The sequence below is a fragment of the Protopterus annectens genome, chromosome 1.part0 (assembly GCF_019279795.1).
Source record: "Protopterus annectens isolate FY-2018-M chromosome 1.part0, PAN1.0, whole genome shotgun sequence".
Lineage (NCBI taxonomy): Eukaryota > Metazoa > Chordata > Ceratodontiformes > Protopteridae > Protopterus > Protopterus annectens.
The window spans coordinates 1,875,203,321-1,875,229,215 of NC_056725.1; the positions used below are offsets into that span (position 1 = coordinate 1,875,203,321).

At 42.9% G+C, this 25,895-nt stretch overlaps 1 protein-coding gene across 1 annotated transcript in view; it reads right to left on the minus strand.

The window, feature by feature from the left end:
- NIPBL (NIPBL cohesin loading factor) overlaps window positions 1-25,895 on the minus strand; it is a 4,951,262-nt gene that overhangs the window by 4,494,973 nt on the left and 430,394 nt on the right. Inside the window, exon 3 of the mRNA XM_044076429.1 lies at window positions 203-368. Coding sequence (XP_043932364.1) covers window positions 203-368 — 166 coding nt within the window. The remainder of the gene's footprint in view (window positions 1-202; window positions 369-25,895) is intronic.

Here is a 25,895-nt window from a genome sequence, read left to right on the forward strand (position 1 = left end):
TATATGCATACGTAAAGCCATGTACTAACTGACAAATGTTGGAAGACCTCGAAAAATAATTATCACTTTGTACTTAAGACTAGGAAAGCAATGTGAAAAAAAGGCAAACACTACAGCAAAAGCAGTCTAGAATGAAAGAACAGATGTAATCATGAAAAAAATTCTTAATATACAAATTCCAAAAGGACACACATTTACATACATGTGGTCTGTGGAAACCTGGTTGAGGCTGTGCGCCAGTTGTGAAACTAAACTTTCATCTCTGCAGTTCAAAAGGCAGTTCACCTCTTCAGCAATCCTCCCATTGAAAAGCAAGCTCTTAGTGGTCGTTGCAGGCAGAGGAGAAGGAAGAGGAAGTTGATTCAATACTGTTAAATGAGAAGGAGGTAACACTTAGTATTGTCAGCCTTCAAACTCAAATCAAAATGTTAAAAAAATATATAAATGTATTATACCTACACATATACACATATCACACGTGTGTGTGTGTGTGTGTGTGTGTGTGTGTGTGTATATATATATATATATATATATATATATATAGATATATATAGATATAGATATATATATAGATATATATATAAAAATATATATATCCACACACACACAAGATATATGAGAGACACACACACACGAGATACGTGTGTAAAGTATTTCTATAAACACTGTGCAAAGCAGCTTTGTCCACACACCTCCCCAAGAAAGACATACAGACTGTTGAACACAACCTTATTGTGGCATCCTGACGATGTCCAGCAATTATGACAGGACAAAATGTTTTCATTATCAACTGCAAGCCTTTAAGAAGCTACACTTCGTTTTAACTGCTGTAATAGAAAAAGCCTTACTATGCACCACTTCAACCTCCACCCACCCACCAACCCACACACACACACACACACATCAACAAACCACTTCACATGCTAAACTATGAAACCCAGCTTAATCCAAGCATCTCCCAGTTCAACACTTGACACCAAGCAAACACATACACAATACAGTTATGAAAGCAGACTTCCCATAATTGATAAGGGGAGGAGAATAAATCAAGAAAACGAAGTAAGAGTTCTAATATAAAGACTTTAAAATATTCGTATTGTGCACAGATAGGGTGGCCTAATGGTTAATGTCTTTGTCTTACAAACACAAGGTACAGGGTTTGAGTCTGACAAGGGATGTTTACTGTTTAGTAGCGGGGCTCCTGGGGAGGTACCACCATATAAATTATCCAGCACATTTAACCCCCCACTACACCCTAATCTGAATATATTTGAAAATGTCTGTGAATTAGACTTTAGACACCTGTTTCAGGGGTTAAAATGGTTTGATTCTCACAGTAACATATCATATGAACAAACTAAGGCATTAAATAATCTCCGAGAACTATCAGTAAGGGTGATGAAACCTGATAAAGGGGGTGGGGTAGCTATCTTTGACAACTCTGAATACATTGACAGAATGTTATTAATTCTAGAATCTGATGCATACACAAATGCCTCTAACAGTGAAATGATGGGGGCTTATAAAAGAATCAGAGGTTACTTTCGTGACTTACTTATTGATGGGTTAATAGATATTGATATCTTTAATTTTATCAATATTTTATCACCTAAAGTACCTGTAATGTTCGGTTGCCCAAAATTGCATAAAAACATCTTAAATCCACCTATGCGGGCATTAATTGATGGCAGGTGTGCCATCACCCACCCATGTGCTAGAGTAATTGATGGCATTATTTCAAAATATTTAAAACAAATAACTGAGATCTGCAAGGATTCTTGGACCTTCTTAGAGTCAATTAATAACATCATTTTTGAACCTACACTTAACTTCTTGACTATAGATGTAATCGATCTGTACACATCGATTCCACACCAGGAAGCAATTGAATGGAGTGAATTGATGTTGGAGGATTTGGGAGCTACAAAAAATGAGATCTCTTTGGTTACACAATTGTTGGATATTGTTTTAACATCAAACTTTTTCCTGTTCAATAACCAATACTACCTACAGAAAAAAGGTATAGCTATGGTGTCACCATGTGGGGGAAGCGTGGCGAACCTAGTAGTTGCTTACTGGGAAAAAGTTACTTTGAAAAATAACCCTTTATTTAAAAATGTTAAATACTACACACGGTTCTTAGACGATGTGTTTATCTTGATTAAGGGTAGTGAAAGTGAAGCTGTTGAACTAGTTGAGTTTATGAACTCTAGCACATTTTTAAAATTCACTTATAAGTTTTCTAATATTGTTATTGACTACTTAGATGTTGAATTAACAAAGGATGTGGAAAATGGCTGTTTTTTTGACTTCTATATATAGGAAGCCGACTTACTGTAACGCTTTCCTACACTACTCTAGTAACCACCCGGCTAAACAAAAAAGATCTATTGTCAAAGGACAACTAGTTAGAGCCGTACGTATGTGTAGTACATTTGAAACATTCAGGTCCGAGTGTCTTTTCTTAAAAGAACTGTTTATAAATAGAGGGTACCCAGAATACCTAATAGATGAATTAATACATGAAGTTTCTATGAAAAGGAATACAGGTTTTTACCAGCCTCTGCTAAGATGTAAATACCAAACCCTAAACATTGAAGTTAGTGAATCTATAGATCCACCCTTGGAAAAAGTGCCAGAATATAACAATACTGGTACTACAACTTGTAGTCAAAATCATTTTAGGACAAGTCTTGTTTTAACATTTAATAGACATATTGGTGATGTATGGAATATCATAAAGAAAAACTGGTATTTTATTTTTAACAACCCTGGACTGCTTCAAAAGTTGGGACCTCAACCGTTTGTAGTGTTTAAAAGGGGTAAAAATCTAAAAGAATTATTACAGAGACCTGGATTATGTAAATTTTCCAATAGACAAACTGGCACAGTTATGTGCGGGTTTTGTAATAGATGTAATTACTTGAAAGTTGGTAACTCATTTACAATCAGAGATAAAAAATACACCATTACTTCAAGAATTAATTGCATCACAAAATCTGTGATTTACATCGCTTTCTGTGCCTGCTGCCCCTGCTTCTACATCGGGAAGACCGATCGCAAACTGAGTGATCGAATATACCAACACCTTTATGCGATAAATAACAAAAAGATGGACAATGCTTTGTCCAAACATGTTATGCATAATATTGGACATAGTTTCCAATTTATGGGTATCGAACAGGTTCTAACTGGAGCAAGGGGTGGACCTCAAACTCTGTTACTTGAAATGAGAGAGTTAGTGGCAGATTGGATTAGATGCTTTTACCTACCCTGCATTAAATGAATCCTGTAACATCTCAGTGATTCTTAAATATAAAAGTTACATGAGATAACTGAAGGAGACTTACACTTATATGTATATATATAAAAAATAGATTTAGTACGATCCATATATTGGGAACTATATATTACCATCTAATACAGGTATAGAAAAATCAATTTTTAACTAAATAGGAGTATATTTTATATTTTTTAGTTATTTGCATAATATAAATGTTGATTATTAATATAATATATTATAAATGTGGGATGATGAATTGATATTAAAAGTATGAAGTGACACTTTTAATAAATGATGTCTTTATCCACCCTACGTTGTTCTTATGGTGGGTTGGTGGTTTGATAATAAAAGGAAATGGCATCATGGTTTATTTGTATATAAAAGGAACTGTTAATTAATTAAATTGTATTAGCTGAGGAAGCTTCTGCAACTGTGGAAGCGAAAACGTGATTCCTGAAATAAAGAACGTTATTTTATTTGTCCTGTTTGGTTCCAGAGATCGTATCTTTACTGTGTTTGTGGATTCCTGTTTTTTATCAATCTCACAAGGGATAATTGGCTAGGCTTAAACTGGCTTACAAGGGCAGTTAGCTTAGTACTAATCTATGAACCTATGATATATATGTGATTCATCCAAAAATATTACTAAGAGAATACTGCCCCTCACCCTGGTCACCAGAAAGTACAGTTGTACAAAATATTACTAAAAGTAGATGTCCTTCTCTTCAATGTTACAGTATTCTTCATCTAAGAGATCTCCTGCCAAGGACAGCCCCAACATCCAGCCAGTATGCCAAAGCCTTTAGCTCCTATAAGTGCCTCATTACACATATGCTCCCCATGAATGATGTAAGGCATAACAGTGGTGTGGACGCAGATACTCAGAACTGAAAAAGCCCCTGGAGGAACAGAATATTCCCAGGGACACACTGGAACACATTCAAAATGAAGGGAAAAGGGACATTCGGCCAGGGCAGCAACCATAGCACAGGGCAAGAGTCAGGAAAGGGGGGGGGGCTGGATACTGCAACATTGTAGAGCAGAGGGCATCTACTGTTTTGGCAAGATTTTACACAACTGTACTATGTTCTTCCATGAGTAACTGTTGCAGTATTCTTCATGTAAGGCAGTGTACAAGAGCTCAGGAAGAAGCCTGGGAGGAAGATAGGGAAGAACCCTCGACAAACCTATGCAGGACAACCCTAGCAAAGCCCACTCTACCCCTGGAAACAATGTCAATCTTCTAATGATCAGTGAAAGTATGAATAGAAAAAAAAACAAATAATCTCCATGGTATCCCTGAAGTCGCAAAACAACCCACTAAACAAGTATACTGGGTCCAAAAACAAAAAACAGTGCAAGAAACTTTTCTGTGTGGAAGATTTTCAGTCCATATCTCTCTAGTTAATCACTGTATATTAATGAGATCGGACAACAGTAGTAGAAGTGGCGATCTTAAAACTAGGCTTATGTAAAACAAATATATAATTGTACAGAATTACTAAGTATTCAAAAGTAATCCTTACTGCCTGCCTTGCTTGGATTACTTTTGAATATTTAGTAATTCTGTGCAATCATATATATATATATATATATATATATATATATATATATATATATACTTACGACGAGTTTAAGTTCACTTCTTCTACTACTTACCGTTTGATCTGATTAACATACAATTATTAACTAGAGATATACGGACTGAAAATCTTCCGCACAGAGAACTTTCTTACATTGCTTTGAAAGTATGAACAGAAGACCAAGTACAAGCCTCAAAGATATAACTGGTATCCAGATCCAAGAAAAAGGCACTTGAGAAGGCAACTGCTCTAACAGAATGTGCCTTTAGAGGAAGAAAGACATTTGTCATGATAGTAACAAAAGGAAATGGCCTTAGAAATCCAGGAAATGACAGCTGGCTTAGAAACAGCCAAACCCAAAGTCCTTGGACAAAAGGAAACAAGAACGGTTCAAATTTGTGAAAAACCTTAGTTTTATTAGTTTTATCTAAATAATACCTGAGCTATGTATGAAGCCAATGTGTGAAGAATCTTCTCATTAGCAGATTCTGGAGAAGGAAAAAAGGAAGGAAGATGAATAGACTGATATAGGGACAACTCACTGACCATCTTGGGCATAAAAGAAGGATTAGTACAAAGAGCCACTGTGTCTCTGAAAAACTAAAAAGGGAGGGAGGAACAGCCATTGAAGCCTGAAGCTCAGACACTCTATTGACTAACTAAGAGCAGAAAGCAACAGTCTTCCAAGTGCAATGTTGCAAGGAAGCTGAAGCAGCAGGCTCAAAAGGAGCCTGTGTCAATTTCTCAAGTATAAAGTTGAGGTCCCAAGAAGGCAAACTAGGCTTCATGGGTGGGCTGATATGAAGGACACCTTTAAGGAATTGTTTGACCTCAAAACTAGATGCCATAGGAGGATTCAAGGGCAGGCAAGCAGAAATTACTGATGGGTAAGCTTTAAACTGAAGAATATTCCAACCCATCATGGAGATAATCACACAAATGACAGAAAACCACAGGGATTCCAGAGATGGGGTATCATGATCGAGAGAGAGGCACCAAACTGAAAATCCTTTCCATTTAGACATGTACGATTCTCTGGTGGTGGGTTTCCTGGCCACCTGCAGAACCCTGAGCACACCCCCAGAAATAAGTGCCCGAGAGAGATCAAAACCCTATCACCCACCTCATCAGCTAAAGAGTAAACAGGTGAGGATGGCCAAGAGATCCCTTGTCTTGTGTGAGATCTGCCCGGTGAGCTAACTTTTGGTAATGGCCCCTGACCAAATGAGAGGGGGGGGGGGGCAATGCCATCCACGCCAAAAGGGAATCGCCAACAAGATAACACACTACAGTAAGTTGTGTGTTCAAACAGGAAGCAAAAAAATCTACTCAAAGAATACCCCCACTAATGGACAATGTCCAGGAATGCATCTCTGTGGAGCATCTATTTGTGAGCTTCTGTTCTGGACCCACTCAAAACAGTCTGCCACTAAATTGTACTAGCATGGAATGTAAACTGCCTGGAGAGTTACTAAAAAGCTAGATCCCACACCTGAACAGCTGATACGCAAAGAAGATAGAAGCTCGTGCTTCCCTGCTAGTTGACATACCACATCACTGTGGTACTATACGTCAAAACTTTTGAGGCACAGGATGAAGGAATGAAGAAAGGATTGCCGGGCCAGAAGTAGAGCAGTCATCTCTTTTTGTGTTGATATGGTCTGACCTCTGAGGCCAGAGACCCTGGACCTTCGGGAGGTCACAGGAGGCACCCCATCCTCTGTCCAAGTATCTGTAAAAAAGCATCAGAGTGGGAACTGGAGCCTGAAAAGGAAGCCCTGGATTGATAAACAGTTGATGAATCCACCACTGAAGCTAGAGCTTGGGGCAGGGAAGAAAAGGCACAGTAAACTAAAGGGGGTGGCAATGCTGAAGCCACACTGACTTCAGGTGCCACTCAAGTTTGCTCATATGGAGCCTGACAAGAGGGAATATGGAAAAGGTGGAAGCCATAAACCCCCAGGACCTGGAGAAATTCCCTAGCCACAACAGACGGACACAGAAAGAAGGGACTGGAAGAAGGCAATTGCAGACAGAGTCTTGGGGACAGGAAGAGAAGCCAAAATGGGAACAACCTGAAGTCTGCATCCAAGGAAAATATGATCCTGGGAAGGCATCAGGACAGACTTCTGGAGGATTAGGGTGAACTGAAGACTGTGTAACAGGCAAGTAGTAAAGTTGGTATCCTAAAGAAAACTACTGGAAGGAGGAGCTTGAACAAACAGATTACCTACACGGGGAAAAATCTGATTACATCTGCAAAAAGCAATAACAGGAGTTGTTTGGTAAATACTTTTAAGGCAGCAGAGAGGCCAAAGGGAAAAGCAGAGAAGCGAAAATGCAATGAAAAGGAAGAGAAACAGAAATTTCCCAAAAAGGGATGGATAAGTATGTGAAGTTAGGCATCCTTGAGATCCAGAAACACCAGAAAGGCCTGAGGAAGTGGAAGAGGAAAACAAGGTCTGATGGGATAATATCAGGAAGGAATCTTGAGAAAGTGTTCAGCAGGCAGAGATCCAGAATCGGTCTCCATGTACCCTTCTTTCTTGGGACCAAAAACCTCCTGGAATAAAATCCCTTCATCATCTGGGTGGGAAGCACAACTTGAATGGTGCCTTGATCCAAAAAAGGAGTGAAGAACCTCCAGGAAATGAGAGAGCTGTTTCCAAAGAGGCTGAGGAATGCCTAAACTAGGAGGAAGTACTTCCAAAACCATGAAATATCCCAGCCAGATAATGGACAGACCCCAGGAGTCTAAGGTGATTTGAAGCCAAATTTGGAAGGGAGAGGGAAAAGCAGAGCAAAATGTCAAATAAAACCAGGAGTTTGTGTGGAAGTAGCAGGAACAATGTGCATAAAAAACATTCTTGCTCTTAGGAGGAGTCCCAGATTGCCTACAGACAAAGGCTGACTTGGAAGGATGGTTACTCTGAAGCTTGGGAACAGGAGGAAAAAAATGTTTTTGCTCTTACAAGGCCATTCCCTTAACCTGGAGGGACTTGAATAAGTCGGTAGTAGCAGACCCAAAAAGGTTTTTGCTATCCAAAGGAGCATGTAAAAGTTTAGCCTTGATATCATCAGGCAAAGCCTGAAGGCGAAGCAAAGAATAATGCCTCATGACTGAACCAAAGGCAGCAGCCCTGGAAGAAGCACCAGCTGCATCATGGCTGCATTTGACTGAATGGTGTGGAACTTGCTCAGTGCAGCCCAGCAGGGAAATAGCCGATGCCTTCCCCTCAGTATCAGGAAGGTCAGAAACCACCTTAGAAATCTGAGAAAGAACAGCCAAAACATTCCTGGTCAAACAAGTCTTGTAGTTAATGGCCCTAAAAGGACAAAGCAGCAGTGTACAACCTTTCCATGGCCCTACTATTCTTACCAGAAGGCAACAATTTGGTAGAGGCCAACAACTTGCCCAGCTCATCAGAATAGATTAACACTAAAGAAGGGCCAGCAGAAGTGCAGTTATAAAGAAATTTGCACTCCTCAGGCACCTTGTAGAGCCTATCCAGCTTTTTTGCTGCAGGAGGTGGAAGGTCAGGGGCTACAGAAGCAGCAACCAAAAAGGCAAAACAGGAGGAATAGCAGATGGTTTGGGAGACTCCATCTGTGGGAACTCATAATACCATTTTTTGAGCATCAGAGACCTGGGAATAATCCAACTTAAAATAGTTAATCATATGGGAAACGGTATCCACAAAGGAGAGCTCTTCCAAAGGGGGGGTCTGGACTTGAGGAATCCTCTTCCTCTGAAATGTAGCCCAGGGGAGGAAGGAACTTGGGAAGAACAGGAATTCAACCCCCTCATCCAGATCCTCATCTGAGGAATCCAGTTCTCTACGCCCCTTGAATGGAGTGGGAAGACCGGGGGAGCAGGAGCAGAGACCACCTGAGGTGGCTTCAAGGCCATCAAAGCATTAAATAAACCCCAAGTGAAATCCTGCTATTTATGTTTGGGATCCTTCACAGCAAGGGAAAATATTCTGTCTCTTTTGTTTCTTTTTCTGTGGAACATCCACTCAAAACATCTTTGGAGGGAGGGTCAGACCCCTGAAGTGACTCTACAAAATTTGTAGGAATCACCTCTCCCTCTGAAGAATCCCTCTCAATCCCTCGGATATCATCAGTAAAGGCTCCCCCTCAATGTCCGGTATAAAAGTTTGAAAAGCCTCTAAGGACCGGGAGAAGCTGGATCCGTGCCAGCCTCAGACAGGGTCATGGGAGAGGAATCCTTGGCAAACACTGGACAGTCTTCAGGACTTTCACCAGCTTCTAGAGAAACATCGGGTTAGGCTGGACAGCAGCTGGATGGGGCCCGACTTTCTTGGCCTTTTCCCTGGCAGATCTCTGCCACTTAGGATTCTGCCACAGCACCCTGAACAAACAACTTAAAATGTTGGTTCTACAGGAAAAAAGGACAAAGAGGAGCTGTGACTACACAAGGTCTTGGGCATAAATGACAGAACATTTGCATATGATTGTGGGAAGCACCCAAACAAAAACTGACACTGGTCGTGGACATCTTTATAAGGAAACTGCCTCCAATACAGACACTTTCTAGGCAACACGAACGCCATAAGAAATGGAAAAAAACCCAATGAGGCACTTATCTGAAAAAAATGGCTTGTGAACTAGCACAGCAGAAGGGCATGCAGACAAACTGACAATAATGGCAGTTGGACTGGAAGCAAAGAAGTTCTGAGTATCTGCGTCTGTACGTCACCTTTACACCATATGTCATGTGCGGGGAGCATGTGTGTGACGTACGGTGCCTATAAGAGCTGAAGGCTTTGTCATACTGGCCAGACATTGTGCTACTCTTGGTAGGAGATCCTTATGTGAAGAACACAGCAACAGTGATATGGAAAGACATCCTTGGTACCCAGTTCCACAGTTCCCGGCACCAGAACCCTAGTGGCCTGCTTAGTTTCAGAACCAACCATCAGTCTGGTATTGGCACATGACAACTGGGCCATAGTCATAGTAGCCTCTAGTGAGGATACACCAGCAGCCTCGGGCCTAAGAAACACTGGACCAGAGGATTGAAAGGGCACTTCACACGAGTCAGCCATCGCTAGCTGAACTGGGGAGTTTAGCACAGATGTCTACTGTTTCTTGCACATCCTTCTTTAGGCATTTCTCTTCGTATTTTTTTTTTGTTTGTTTTAAGGCAGACTGCCTGGGAACTGGAAGATGCCATAGCATATGAAGACAGAGTCCAATCTAATTCTAAACGCAGCTGGAGGGATTCAACACTGGATTTACTGGTTATGCTACTAAATCTAGGGGGGGTTGGCACATTGTGCTGAGGCCCTAAACAAAACAAGCAATAGCAGAGATAGTCTTAATGGGGGATTTGTCACATAAGCAATTGTTGACTTCTTATGCATTCAACCAATATTAACATACCATTAAGACAATAAGTTGTCCCCCCCAACAAGGTACTTATCTGAATCCTCTGGTACTTCAATCCAACAGATGGAGTGATGACACTAACATATGCAATAGAACATCAACTAACACAGCAAAATGAAATTACAGCTGCCCAAGTTCTACGTGCCTATAAAAGTAGCCCCTCAATTTTCACACTACCTCAGTGGCACATGGGTTCTGTGCTTGCACAAACCCACACAGGCAGCTTTCCAGAGCTCAGAATTGCCTCTACTGACTCCCTATAATAGGGAATTGGCCAAGCCCCTCCCATCAGGGGATGCCTAACCTCCGTCACAGGATGTCAAATATTCAGGCTTTCAGTGCCAAGTAGGAATATCCAAGAAAGACCAGAAGCAAGAATTTCCTCAAGCCAACCAATTCATGGGCTAAAAACACCAACACAAACAACCAAAGCCAACCAACACCATAATAAGGCTGGATACTATCAAACGAAATATAAGAGGGACAATGGGTGGGTGCTGCAACTGAGGCAGTGTGAAATTAGAATACCTACTGGCACAGTAAGTAAAACTTGTACAACTGTGCTATTGGTCATCCTTCACACTGCGTCAGTGGCATATGGATAGATTCCCAAAGTTAACCATACCAGAGAGGAAGGAGGATAATGATCTAGGATCCCCTAAACAGTCAAAAATACTGCTCTGGAACTTGAAAAATAATCCAGTTTGTAACGCTTTGTAGAAGTATGAATAGAGAACTAGGTTGCTACCCCTTGAATGCTTCTACAATTCACATCTTTTCAATACACCAGCAAAGAGGATAAGGCCTCAGGTGGAATTGTGCCAGAGGTCTGGATGAATCTAGTTTTACCAGTTAACTTGAATGAGGAACAGGAGGAAACAGATGGTGAAGTGACAATTTTGAAAATAGGCACCATCACAGACAGGTCTAAGAAAAGAAAGATCCAAAAATAGTCTCCAAGTTTCTTTGGCACTAGACATCCTTGAATAAAAACCTTTGTCAACTTGGGAGGGAGGAACTTGTTTTATCACTCATTGAAATGTGATGGTCAGGTGGAAATAAGACACTAGTGGACGGGAACCCCCCCAATGCAAAGAGGAATTTCCTGTCACTGCCATGTGTAACATTGATGAATGAGCTACATAAACCATTTGTCTGAAACTACTGGTTGCCAAAGAGAAGACTGAAGATTCAGACTTTCTAGAAGGGAAAAGGAACTGCCAGGATGGGAGGAGGGAACAAGGTCCCTTAAATTCAAATTTACTTACTGGAGCTGTGTTTGGTTCGTGGTGGGGGAGCTCCTGAATTCTTTTTGGAGCACCCTTGTCATTTTTTCCAAAACTGAATAAGGGGTAGCAGAACCCCTTAGAAAATTTGAAAAATGGGGGGGGGGGGTTCAGATTCCCTGAATTACCTTACCCTTTTCATTACACTTTCTGATCACCTTTGCAGCAAATGAACCAAAACGGCTCTCCATCCAAAGCAGAAATTTAAAATCTGATTACTCACATCCTCTTGGAAGGTTTTGAAAATGCAGTCATGCAAACCTCCTTACAACAGTACAAGAGGCCATAACTCTTGCAAAAGCATCAACAAAGCCATACACAAATTGTAAACAGAGCACTGACTAGTACAACAAAATAAACTTAATATAATTCAGCATTTTTCCTCACAAGAAGAAACTGCAGACTACATATTCCCCATACCTTCACAACTGGTCAGAACAAACATTAATATGAGAGTCTGGCAATTCAAAATACTGAAAATAAAAGTTGCAGAAACTTACACAATTTTCCCACACCAATCAACAATCTTCCTATTCTTAACAGAAAGACTAAGACCGTAGTAAACAGTTTAAATCAGCTGGGTCAGGTTTGGGAAGAGTGTATAAAAACTTGCAGATTGACTAACTTCATACAGTCTGCCTTTTTAGGGGCAGCAGGTTAGTTATCAGGAAAGTTACAGGCAGAGATGCACACATCTTCCAAAGCTGACAGACCTGGAGGAATTGCTGAAGGTTTGGGAAATTGAAAACACTGGCACTTTCTGGAAAGTCTCAGAGAGGATCCTCCAAAGGAAGAACCAGAAACTGAACTCTCCTCAGAGTGTGAATCAGAAAAAAAGAAAACCATGTATTGGTCCCCTTTACCTTTCTCTCCAGACTCAAAATCTTTAATCTAGTCAGGAAAAAGAGATATCCTCATTTCTTTTAACAGAGAACACTCAAGGAGGATCAATAGCCTGATTAAAACCCTGAGCCAGATCCAGTAAACTGCTCCTGCCTGGGAAAATTTGAGGAAGAGCAGAAACACGTTTATTCTTGTTTCTTTTTTGACTGAAAAAAAATTGGGGCAACAGTTTTATAAATGGCAACAGCAGACTCCCCACAGATAATAACATTGACAAAACAGCTAAGCCTCATATTTTCCCTCTTCCAAGAACAATAGAAGTGGCTCTCCCTTGTCCACTGAGGATACCCCAACAGCTGCAGAGGACATAGCTAACCCCCACTTTAGTGGCTGAAGGTGGTACCCCAAGAGAATCCTGGGAAAAAAGACAAGTGGTCTGAGGTACAGCAAATGGCCAAAGCAGAATCACCCACCTGCAATGGAGGCAAATTGCTAGCCTGCTGTGCTGGCAAAGGCTGTTTGCTTTCCTTTATTTGCAGCTGGAGGAAGGACCACCCGTGAGACAATACAGTTTGTTCTATGGTGCGTGCAGACCACATACCTGCTGCATAAACCATTCAAGATTGGACTGCACTGCAGAAAAACAATTCAGAAGTAGCTATTGTTCTCCTCTGTTAGAATAACCAAGGAAAAATACCAAAAGATAAGCCCGTTAGCTTTAGTGGCTACTCTGGCACAATAAAAAAGTGCACAAGCATGCATGGAATCACATCCTTTAGGAAAAATCAGAGATGTTCACATTTTTCACTCAAATTCTGCTGATATATATGCAATTAGGGAAAAAAGTTTACCAAAGCAGACTTCACCGCTGTTACAGAAGATAGCTCAAATGGAGGGAATGGTAACCCCCCCATACAAAACAAATCACATAAAGGAAGAGAATCTCCTTGAATATAAACGGATATTCTTCAGAAAGGCCTTACACACACTCAAAGAGGATAAAAATGCATACATGCGCCTTGATGACATTATTATTAATAATTATTGCACTTTGCTAGCAAACTCACACCTGTGAGACGAGCAATCCATAAGCAGTGCAAGATCTAGGCCTTTAGGCAAAGTCTAAACGGAAAAAACAAGTGCGCCTTTTTTTTCCCCCAGAAAAGAAAATTATGACTACCCTAGCAGTACAGATCTTTAGACACTAGCAAAACTAGAAAAGACATAGGAAATGGTGATCCGTATAGGATTTCCAGAGCAATGGAGCAAGTAGAGTCCTGAAGTACTGAAGACAGAGGTTTCCCTAGCAGATTAAAACTGGTCAAGGGGAACAATACTAGCAGTGGATAAAACAAAAGGGTTATGTGAATCAATCTGGGCTTGGTCTATTTTGTTCTGCAAGCCTCACAGCCAGAAAAAAATGGGAAAGTGTAGAAGTACTGGGACCCCTTTCTAGGGCAAAGGCACCCCTGCAACATTTCACCAAAGGGGCAGGACTAAGGAAAAGCAGTCACATTTGGCATTGTTCAGGAAGCCAAAAAAGTTATTCTGTCATTAAATGAAGCTTTCCTACATCTTTCATGATACCAACCGAGGGAACATTTGCATGGTATAAGGTGGCAGTGAGTCCATCCACTACACAACTGACTTCCCCAGGAAAAAGTTTTATAATCAGAAAACTAGCTGGTTGCCATAACCCACTCATACCTTCAAGGCTTCTGGACAAAGCTGAAAGTAGTAGGTCGTCCCTTGCTTGCTGAAACACCAAACTGCTGCTATGCTGTCAGTGTGGACAGATATTGCATGGGGTGCTAGACAAACATGAAAAGTTTGTGTGAGGATTGCTCAAATCTTCAGTTTACTGATGTGCAAACAGGACTGTGAACATACATCTTGGACAGTCTGATATTGACAATGCCACACTGCAGTGGCAGCTACTTGACAAGCAAGAATCAGAAAGTACATCGGACTTTTGTCAACACCCAAGTGATTGCTGCTCACAAAGAACTTCAGAATCATTGTAAACCATGTGGCAGCATATCATCTGAAATTTGAAGTTACTGCACTTTTAATGCCCACTAAAATACATCCTTCCAAAGGATAGAGTAATAACAGACATCACCCTCGGCCTCCAGACTCTCAACTTAAGGTTTTACCACAGTGAGACTGAACAATCTAGGAAATTAGTTTCTGAAGCTACAGGATCTCTCTCATGCACAAAGTACAGTTTTGTACCTACCATAAATGTAGATGTTCGAAGATCCACATTGCTGCAGTCCTTACACTTGGGGTAGTCCGCTGTCCTCGGTCGGCCCGAATACCAAAGTATAAGGCTGACGTCGGTCAAGGCGCATTAGTCTGACGTCAGGACGTCAGGGTACAAATGCGCATGACCGACGTCATATCCTCAGTCTTTTCTTGCCCCAGATGTCAGAAGACCCTAAAAAGGTAAGGCCAAAACCAAAAAACAACAACACACCCAACACCCCTGCACCAAATATATGTACAATATATACAAATTTACAAAAGTACAACCCAACCCACACAACCACCCCTAAACACAGAGGGGAAGGAGGGAGGGTAAATTGGACAGCAGCAGTGTGGATCTTCGAACATCTACATTTATGGTAGGTACAAAACTGTACTATGTTCTTCATCTCACATTGCTGCAGTCCTTACACTTGGGTAGAATCCCAAAGCAGAGGTAAGGGAGGATGGCAAATCATAAAGAAGCAGGAGCTGCCAACATGCCCTGTAAAATAGCAGTGGCAAAACCAGCCCTAGATTTAGAGTAGAGAGGAAGGTGGTAATGCTTAGAGAAAGTATGCACTGAACTCCAAGTAGCTGCCTCCAAAATATCCTTAGTTGCCACCCCCCTTAGAAATGCTGTTGAAGTGGCAGTAGCCCTAGTGGAATGAGGCCTAATCCCAGCTGGAATCTCCTTGCCATGATGGGAATAACAGAAAGCAATGCAAAACCCAATCCACTTAGAAATAGTTTGTTTTGACACAGGCTTGCCCTGAGAACTCAAAGCAAAAGAAACAAAACTGCTGAGACTGCCTAAAATCCTTAGTCCTGCTTAAATAATAACGCAACTGCCTGTGTACATCTAAAGTGTGCAAAATCTTTTCCCCCTTATTTTGGGGATTTGCATAAAAAGTAGCAAATGAATAGTTTGGTTTAAAGCCACACTAGAAACCACTTTAGGCATAAAGGAAGGATTAGTACGTAAAGATACCCTATCCTTATGGAAAATCAAGAAAGGCTCAACCGCCATAAGGGCCTGCAATTCAGAAACCCTTCTTGCAGAGGTAATGGCCAACAAAAAAGCAGTCTTCCATGACAAATATTTCAATTCAGCAGTAGCTGCAGGCTCAAAAGGTTGTAGAGTGAGTTTCTCCAACACAAAATTGAGGTCCCAAGCAGGAGTAGGAGCTCTACGTGGGGGTCTTATATTCTTTGCCCCTCTAAGAAATTGCTTGAACAAAGGATGAGAAAACAATGGTGGGTCACAATCATAGTGAGCTGAAATTGCTGCAGCATGAATCTTAATGGAAGAGAAAGACAAACCTTTGTCCAATAACTCCGTAAGATATTGAAGAACCACACTCAAATTAGGCTCAGAAACATCCAAATCCTTTGCTCCACTCCAAAATAAAAATCTCTTCCATTTTTCTGCGTACACTTTCCTTGTACTAGGTCTTCTGGCTTCCATAATCACATTCAAAACTTGTTGAGGAAGTTGAGACCTGCTGTGGTTCAAAACAGAATATGCCAGGCTGTTAGATGAAGAGAGTGAAGCTTGACATTGAGTAGATGACCGTCCTTCTGAGACAACAGGTGTGGAATCAAAGGTAAAGGCCATGGAGGCTTCCTTACCAGACTCCTCAGTAATGGGTACCAGTGCTGCCGAGGCCAATCTGGAGCTATTAAAATCATCCTTGGTTTGTCTTGTCTGACCTTTAGGAGCACCTTTGGGAGGAGAGGCAGAGGTGGAAAGGCATACACATGAAGATTTTTCCAACTGAAAGACAGAGCATCCACTTTCCAAGCTGTGTGATGAAACCTTTTCGTGCAAAACTTTGGCAGCTGGTGGTTTAGTGGAGAAGCGAACAGATCTATGTCTGGAGTTCCCCATGACACTGTCAATTTCCGAAATACATGAGGATCCAATTTCCACTAGTGGGGATCCATGATTTGCCTGCTTAACACATCTGCTAAGGAGTTCTGTGCTCCCGGCAGAAACCTTGCTTGAAGATTTAGTTGCAAACTTAGCGCAGTCTCCCACAAAATCATTGCTTGCCTGCATAGAGGATAAGAATGTGTTCCCCATTGCTTGTTGATGTACCACATGACAGTGGTGTTGTCTGTTAGAATCAACACCTGCCCTGGAAGAAGTAAATCCTTGAAAGCCATTAATGCAAACTGGACTGCTAACATCTCCTTCATGTTGATATGTAGATGTTGTAGTCTGGCAGGCCACTTGTCTTGTATCCACTTTCCATTCAGATGAGCTCCCCAAGCTGTGTCTGAGGCATCTGTCATTAGAATCTAACTCGCCTCTGGCCGGGTCACAGAGAGTCCCTTGTTAAGGTGACATTCCTGAGCCCACCACAAAAATTCCTTTTGAATGCAAGGTATTATTTGAATGACAGTGTCCAGATCCTGGCAGTGCTGTGTCCATACATTTTTGAGATACCATTGCAGCTTCCTCATATGCAGTTTGGCATTGGGAAGCACCAGAATACAAGATGCCATGAACCCTAAGGCCTGAAGGACTGTCCTTGCAGTCAGCTCGGACTGATGAGATAGTTGACGGAAGTAAAGGGAAAGATTCTTTTGTTTGTCCGGGGTCAAAAAGGCCATCTGGGTTGCTGTATTCAGTCTCACACCCAGAAAGCACATGTCTTGAGAGGGTACTAGACTGGACTTTATTTCGTTCACAGAATACCCCAGGCATCTTAGCACTGCTATCACATATTCCAAATGCTGAAGAAGCTCGTCCTTTCCTTGAGCCAGAATCAGGCAATCGTCCAAGTAAGGATAAATCTGTATACCTCTCAGTCTGAAGAAAGCTATCACTGGAGCCAGAACTTTCGTGAATACTCTGGGCTTAGTAGATAAGCCAAAGGGCAATGCAGAGAACTGATAGTGAGAATTCCCAGCTCGAAAACGCAGATACTTCCTGCAACTTAGTCTGATAGGAACATGAAGGTAAGCCTCCTTGAGATCCAAAGTTACCATCCAGTGATCTTTGCCCAGCAGAGGTAAAAGCTGTTGTAACGTCAACATTTTGAACTTGGGAATGTCCAGATAAGTGTTGAGGATAGATAAATCCAAAATTGGTCTCCACATGTTCCCCTTTTTTGGTACTAGGAACAGGCGAGAATAAAATCCTAGGCCCCTTTCTGGCATAGGAACTGGCTGTATGGCCCCTATTTGGAGCAACAGAGAAATTTGCTTGTAAGCCTCTATTCTTTGTTGAGGAGGAACGTCTGGCATGCCTTTGAAAGGAGGCAAGGTATGGAAATAAAACCTGTAACCGTGGTGTATAATATCCAATACCCATTTGTCTTGGGTAATCAAACTCCAATTTTCTTTGAAAAGTGCCAACTTTCCCCCCAAAGATGCTGCCAGACGAGAAGGCTCTGGCAGCTGAAAAGGCAGGTCATTGGGTCTGTTTACGAAAGGACTGACCCCTGCCCTCACCAGAAGACTGAGCAGGTGAACTCCCTGTTCTAGGCCTAAAAGAACCTTGAGCTCTGCCCCTACCACGTCTAGACCTACCCCTAGACTGGGAATCATAAGAAGGATATGTCCACCCCTTGGTAGGCCAATTTCTACTAAACTTCAGAGGCTGAACCTGCAAAAAATCTTTAATAGTCTGCATAGACTTAGCCTTGTCTTCCATTTTCTTTAAAACTGCTTCAACAGGAGAACCAAACAACACATCAGATTGTAAAGGAGCATCTAAAATCCTTATCTTAACATGCTCAGCTAAATTCTGATCCCTCAGCCAGGCGTGCCTGCGAAGAACAGAACCAGTGGCAGCCACCCTCGAAGAGGCCTGTACAGCATCAAAACCACATTGCAAGGAATGCTTACCCACCTGTTCAGAAACATGAACTAAATCTTGCAACTCTTTACACTCAATACCTTCCGCCAGAGCATCTACCTTAGACTTTAATTGTGAAAGGAGATAATTTTGGTATTTCAACATGTGAAACTGGCAATTCAAAGCCCTCATGGCTAAACTGGAAGAAGTATACACTTTCTTTCCCCATCTATCCAAAGCCCTTGCCTCTTTATCTGGAGGAACAGGATTTTTAACAACAGAAGCCTTAACACCTTTAGGCCCCTGAGAAACAGTTTCTGGGTCTGCCCTAGGACTCTTAAAAAGATACTTATGAGCTTCAGGCACCCTATAATACCTATCCAGTTTAACTGGAGCAGGAGGCAAAGAATCAGGATTAAGAGAAGCCTCTGCAAAAACGTCTTCCACCACATCCAGAACAGGAGGTATAGCTAAAGGCCTATGCTGGGGTAGGAACAAAAATTCCCTAAGCCTTTTCCTGGAATCAGAGAAGTCCTGACCTTCCCATTTAAAATGCTCCCTCATGGAATGAAGAGTCTCTGAAAAAGAAAAATCCTCAGGAGGAGAAGGAGTAGAATAATCCACATCAGAATCAGAATAAGGAGAATACTCCTGCAAGTCTTCAGCCGAAGACTCGGAAGCATCCGAACCCTGCTCAAAACTCCCAAGCTCAGGTTCCACCCTAGGCCTCTTATCAGGAGGGGGCATAGAACCTCTAATCAGTGTAATCAAATCTTCTGCCATTTTAAGCATATGCTTCTTGGGCACAGACCCTGAAGAACTAGGGGTGACACCAACAGAAGCTAAACCTGGCCTGCCTCTGGGAGAAGCCTTGGAAACAGAAGTGGAGGGCCTCACCACCTTAGGAAGGGAGGGGAGAACAGCTACCTGAGAAGCCCCTTCAGCCTGGCCTACCTCCTGAGAGGACACATCTTGCAATAATAAAGTCTCTCCCTGGGACTCCAAAGAAACTTCTGGCTGAACCTCCGGCTCCACCGAGCCCTCTAAAGAACCGGCGTCCGGGACGGACGGTTCTTCTAACCTAGGCTTTGCTGCTTTGTCCTTGCGCTTTTTCGACGAAGCGGGCGTCGGAGCATCCGACGGCATTTTATAATTGCACCGCTTCCCGAAGACTAACCTGGCACAATCTAATCTTCTCTTTATAGTGCGTTTGTTAAATCTAGCACAAGAGCGACACCCAACAACGTCGTGCTCAGGCCCTAAACAAGGTATACACAAGGTATGATAATCCCTATGAGGTATCTGTTTCCCACAAGAAATACAGTTATTCACTTTTTCTGACATCCGGTTAAATACTGAGGCAAGAAAAAACCAAAATATTCCCCAACGGGGTACTTAGCCAACTTTGATTCGGTCTGAAACTCCGACTTCGGAAAATTTCAGAACGCCAACCTGCACTTGCAACGCTGCTTCTGCATCGGACCATGCGGCAAAAAAGACTGAGGATATGACGTCGGTCATGCGCATTTGTACCCTGACGTCCTGACGTCAGACTAATGCGCCTTGACTGACGTCAGCCTTATACTTTGGTATTCGGGCCGACCGAGGACAGCGGACTACCCCAAGTGTAAGGACTGCAGCAATGTGAGATGAAGAACATCGGGGCTTTGCATACTAGTATACATGGAGTGCAACCTATCAATGTGAGCAGTTAAGACTGCACCAACAGACTTTGCAGTGGTCACAGTTACTCCCAAGGAATGACGAGACATGATCCTGGAGAGGGGCCAGCCATCTCAAGAATGATGCAGCAAGGAGTCAACCAACCAGTAAGCAATAAAAGTACAGTTTTGTACCTACCATAAATGTAGATGTCCGAACTGGATAGCATCTGCAGTCATAACAGCTGGGTTGTCCTGTCGTCAGGCAGCCCTTCAGTCGGCCGGATTCCAAAGTCCGGGTCCGGCTTCGGCTGATGTCGCACTTCACCCGACGTCATCTCTGTTGGTCTTCGGGTATAAAGGCATCAGCCGACGCCATTTTCCTCAGTGTTTCTTGCCCCAGATGCCAGAAGCCCTCTTGAAGGCTGAAATTTTGGATAGATGCCAATGTTTCCAAAAGGAAAGAGGTAAACACAAAAATAAGCATGTATGTACATATATACAAACAAATACACCATAGAAGACTCCCCCCCATCAGCTAGCTATTAGGAGGGTAAACACCCTAGGAGTACCTCAGAGGGGAAGGAGGGGTAATCCTGACTGCAGATGCTATCCAGTTCGGACATCTACATTTATGGTAGGTACAAAACTGTACTATGTCCTTCATGGATGCATCTGCAGTCATAACAGCTGGGTAGAATACCATAGCCAACTAGGGAGGAGGAAAAGGTAGATTATGGTGTGTTTAGGATCCCTTGCAGTACAGCAGTGGCAAACCCTGCTCGGGATCTGGAATATAGAGGCAAATTATAATGCTTGGCAAATGTATGCACGGAGGTCCAAGTAGCCGCCTCAATAATGTCTTTGGTAGCCACTCCTCGCAAGAAGGCTGTGGTAGTGGCTGTTGCCCTTGTAGAATGAGGTCTTATGTTCTGTGGAATTGGTTTTCCATGGAAGGAGTAACAGAATCGTATGCAATTTCCTATCCATTTGGAGATTGTCTGTTTGGAGATAGCTTTTCCTTCCTTCCTGTTGCATAGGCCACAAAAAGTTGGTCAGTCTTTCTGCTGCTTTTGGTTCTGTCCAGGTAGTAGCGTAGCTGTCTATGCACATCCAAGGTGTGCAGAATTCTTTCCCTTCTGTTTTGTGGGTTGGGAAAGAAGGTAGGTAAGTGGATTGCCTGGTTTAAAGACACTCTGGATACCACCTTAGGCATAAAGGTTGGATTAGTCCTCATGGACACCCTATCTTGGTGGAAGATTAGGAAGGGTTGCACTGCCATTAAGGCCTGTAGTTCTGAAACCCTCCTTGCTGAAGTGATTGCCAGTAGGAAAGCAGTTTTCCATGACAGGTGTTGTAGGTCTGCTGTTGCTGCTGGTTCAAAGGGTGAGAGTGTCAACTTTTCTAGTACGAAATTTAAGTCCCAAGCTGGTAATGGTGGTTTCCTTGGAGGTTTTACATTCTTGATTCCCCTGAGGAACTGCCTGAGCAACGGGTGTGAGAAGACAGGTGGATCAAAGCTGTATTCTGCTGAAATAGCTGATGCATGTATCTTGATGGAGGAGTAGGACAGGCCTGAATGGAGAAGTTCGGCCAGATACTCCAGAATGTTAGGCATATCTATGTTTGACACATCTTTTCCTCTTTCAGAACTCCAAATAACAAACCTTTTCCATTTTCCAGCGTAGTTCCTTCTTGTTGAAGGTCTGCGTGCTTCAAGAATAATGTCTTTAACTCTTTGGGAAAGTTCTTGATTAGCTGCTGCTATGTGATGTTCCATGCAGTCAGTTGTAACGTTTTCAGGTTTGGATGTATGGTGCTGTAGTTGTTCTGAGTTAGCATCAAAGGCATCAGGGGTATTGGCCACATATTGTTCCGAGACAAGCTCCTCAGTAGTGGGTACCAGTGTTGTCTTGGCCAGTTTGGAGCTATCAGGATTATCCTTGGATGTTCTTCCTTGATTTTTAGAAGTACTTTGTGTATCAAGGGAAGAGGTGGGAATGCATATGCTGTTAGGCCTTTCCAGCTGAAGGAGAGCGAATCCACTTTCCATGCTAGTGGGTGGAATGTCCTTGTGCAGAATTTTTTGAGTTGGTGATTGTGAGGTGATGCGAATAGATCTATCTGAGGCATTCCCCATTTCTTTGAAATGGTCCTGAAGATGTCCGGGTGCAGGTGCCATTCGTGAGCATCTGATGTGGTCCTGCTTAATATGTCCGCTAGAGTATTTTCTTTTCCTGGTACAAATATTGCCTGTAGCTGAGTGCCAGGGTCCACAGTTCCAAAGTCATTCTGCATAGGGGGTATGAATGAGTGCCTCCCTGTTTGTTGATGTACCACATGACTGTGGTGTTGTCTGTCCTTATCATCAGCTGGCCCTCTTTGAGAAATGGTCTGAACTTTTGGATTGCCAGTTTTACAGCCAGCATTTCTTTTAGGTTGATGTGCAGGTGAAGTTGATCCTGAGTCCACAATCCTTGTACGCATTTGTCCAGCATATGGGCCCCCCATCCTAGGTCTGAAGCGTCTGTTGTAATGCTCTGGCTTGCTTGACATCTGTGAAAGGGAAGGCCTGGGTTGGACCGGCATGCCTGGGCCCACCATAGGAACTCCTGTTTTAAGCATGGAATTAGTGGGATTTCTGTTTCTAGGCTGTGCCTGTGTTGGGACCATAAATTCCTTAGGTACCACTGTAGTTTTCTCATATGTAGTCTGGCAAATGGGACCAGAATTATGCATGATGCCATGAAGCCCAAGGCCTGCAGTACCTTTCTTGCTGTTAATTTGTTCAGCTTTGTTAGTGCCAAAAGTAAAGAGGGAGTTCTTTTGTTTTTCTGTAGTTAGGAATGCCATTTGTCTTACTGTGTCCAATTCCGCTCCCAAGAATGTCCTTGTTTGGGATGGTATCAGCCTTGACTTTTGTAGATTGACTGTGTATCCCAGTGCTTGTAGCAAGTAAATGACCCTTTGTAAATCTGTTGTCAACTTGCTTTTGTTGTCCCCTTGTAGCAGGCAGTCGTCCAGGTATGGGTAAATTTGAATTCCTGTAGTCTGCAGTAGGCGATTACTGATGCCAGGCATTTTGTGAATACTCTGGGCAGTAGATAAGCCAAAGGCAATGCTGAGAATTGATAGTGCTCTGATCCTGCAAGAAATCTGAGGTATCTTCTGCAGATTGGTCGAATAGGGACGTGCAGGTATGCCTCCTTGAGATCTAGAGTTACCAGCCAACACTCCTTGCCCAGCATGGGAAGAAGTTGCTGTAGGGTCAGCATTTTGAATTTTGGGACAATGATGTATGTATTTAAGGTGGACAGGTCGAGAATTGGTCTCCAACTGTTTTCCTTTCTTGGAACTAGGAATAGTCTGGAGTAGAACCCTTTCCTTGCTCTGCTGTTGGCACTTTTCCACAGCTCTCATGTTTGCTAACTCCATTATCTGTTGTAAAGCTTCTGTTTTTGATTTGGAGGTAGATTTGGCATTCCTCTTTGACTGGTATAGTGTGGAAGTGGAATCGGTAACCTTGATCTATAATTTGTAAAATCCACTTGTCTTTTGTTATGTGGTGCCAGTTCTTTGCAAATAAGGTTAACCTTCCGCCTAGTGGAGCTGCTATTTGTTCCCTGGTAGGCGGATTTAGGATTAAGTCACTGTGGCTGTGTTGATGTAGTGGCAGTGGCTGTGTCTGTGCCTCTGTTGTTACCTTGCCACTGTCGTCCTCTGTAGGCACCTCCTCTGGGTTGGTTTCTGCCTCTGGAACGTCTATTCCTGCCCCTTTGAAATCTTGTGGAGTCAGGAAAGGACCAATTTTTGGCAGGTCAGTTCCTGCTAAACCTTGGGGGTTGAACCTGCAGGAAATCTTTAACAGTTTGAACTGATTTTGCCTTTTCTTCCATTTTCTTCATAACCTGCTGGGCAGGTGCACCAAACAAACTTGTCTTATCCATAGGAGCATCTAACAACTTAGCTTTAACATGATCCGGTAGAGCTTGCTCCTTTAGCCATGCATGCCTTCTTATCACTGTGCCAGTCATGGCTGATCTAAATGAAGCCTCCAGTGCATCATAGCCCCATTTTAAAAATGGTTACTAACCTGTTGTATGTTATTTACCATTTCTAATACATATTTCTTGTCAAGAGATTCATCAGTGGTTAGTTTTTTAGTTAACTGATCAAGCATAAACTCTTGGTATTGTATCATGTGAAACTGGCAGTTTAAAGCTCTAGCTGAGAGAGTAGCTGAAGTGTATACTTTTTTACCCCATCTGTCTAATGACCTTGCTTCCCTTTCAGAAGGAGTAGGGTTTTTAGCTATGGTCGCGGCTACTGCCTTGGGACCCTGGGATATAGTTTCTGGGTCTGCAAGGGGGGCCTTGTAAAGGTGGTGATGAGTATCTGGCACCCTGTAAAATCTGTCTGGTTTGGCAGGGGCTGGGGGTAATGAATCTGGAGCAGAGCAGACATCATTAAAAGCATCATCTACCACAGAGAGAACAGGAGGTATAGCTAAGGGCCTGTGCTGTGGAAGGTGCAGAAAGGTTCTAAGTCTTTTTCTGGAATCTGACAAATCTTGCTCCTGCCATTCGAACTGCTCTCGCATGGCATGTAAGGTTTCCCAAAGGAGAATTCTTCTGGAGGGGAAGCAGTTGGAATGGATTCTTCAGCATCAGAATCTTCAAAATTGGAGAAAGGGGCCTCTGGCTGGTCAGTAATGTCTGATTCATCAGCAGAATCATCAGAGGACACTGGCTCAGGGGGCTCTGCCCTAGGTCTCTTATCTGGGGGCTGAGAGGCCCTGTCTGGGTGAGATTGAGATCCTCTAATTAGAGAAATTAAATCTTCTGCCAAAGTAAGCATTTGAGAACTAGAAGAGGGCCTGGTTGAGGGTGGTTTAACAGGCACTGATTTGGTAGTCTTTGCTGCTTTAGCCCTGGCGAAGGCCTTAATGGACATGGCTGCTGGAGGCCTAGCAGCACCACGTGCTGGGGTAGAGACATCTAGGGGAATGGTGTCTGATAAGTCAGTGGGAACCACCGTAGTGGATAAAATTTCAGAGGCCGATTCAAGAGTTGTAGCAGGGGCCTCAGCTGTAGAAAGAGATTCGGCTGTACCTAGATCAGTTTTCTCGGTTTCGGCCGAAACCGAGACACTCGCGGTTTGCTTAAGCGTGGTTTCGGCCGAAACCGCGGACCGCGAGTGTCGGTCTTTTTCGTTTTTGGCAGAAAGTGTAGTCGGAGGTTCCGACGACATAATGTAAGCAAAGTCAGAACCGAAAAACTGTTCTGCAAACTCCGACCGACGCCTAAGCGTTCGTCGGTTGAAAGCAGCACAGGCCGAACAGGCTGCTACGTCGTGGGCTGGGCCTAAACAAGGCAGACAGTAAGAATGGAAATCTTTATGAGGTATTTGTTTCCCACAGGTTAAACAATTATTAACTTTTTCTGACATCGGCTGAGGCAAGAAAGAGTCCCCAACGGGGTACTTAGCTTTAGAAGTCTTCGAAATAGTATTCGGTAGAAGTAATCTCTGGATCCGACCGACCGGCACTTGCGAACAGCTTCTGCTTCGGGCGCCACGCGGCAAGAAAGACTGAGGAAAATGGCGTCGGCTGATGCCTTTATACCCGAAGACCAACAGAGATGACGTCGGGTGAAGTGCGACATCAGCCGAAGCCGGACCCGGACTTTGGAATCCGGCCGACTGAAGGGCTGCCTGACAACAGGACAACCCAGCTGTTATGACTGCAGATGCATCCATGAAGGACATCTG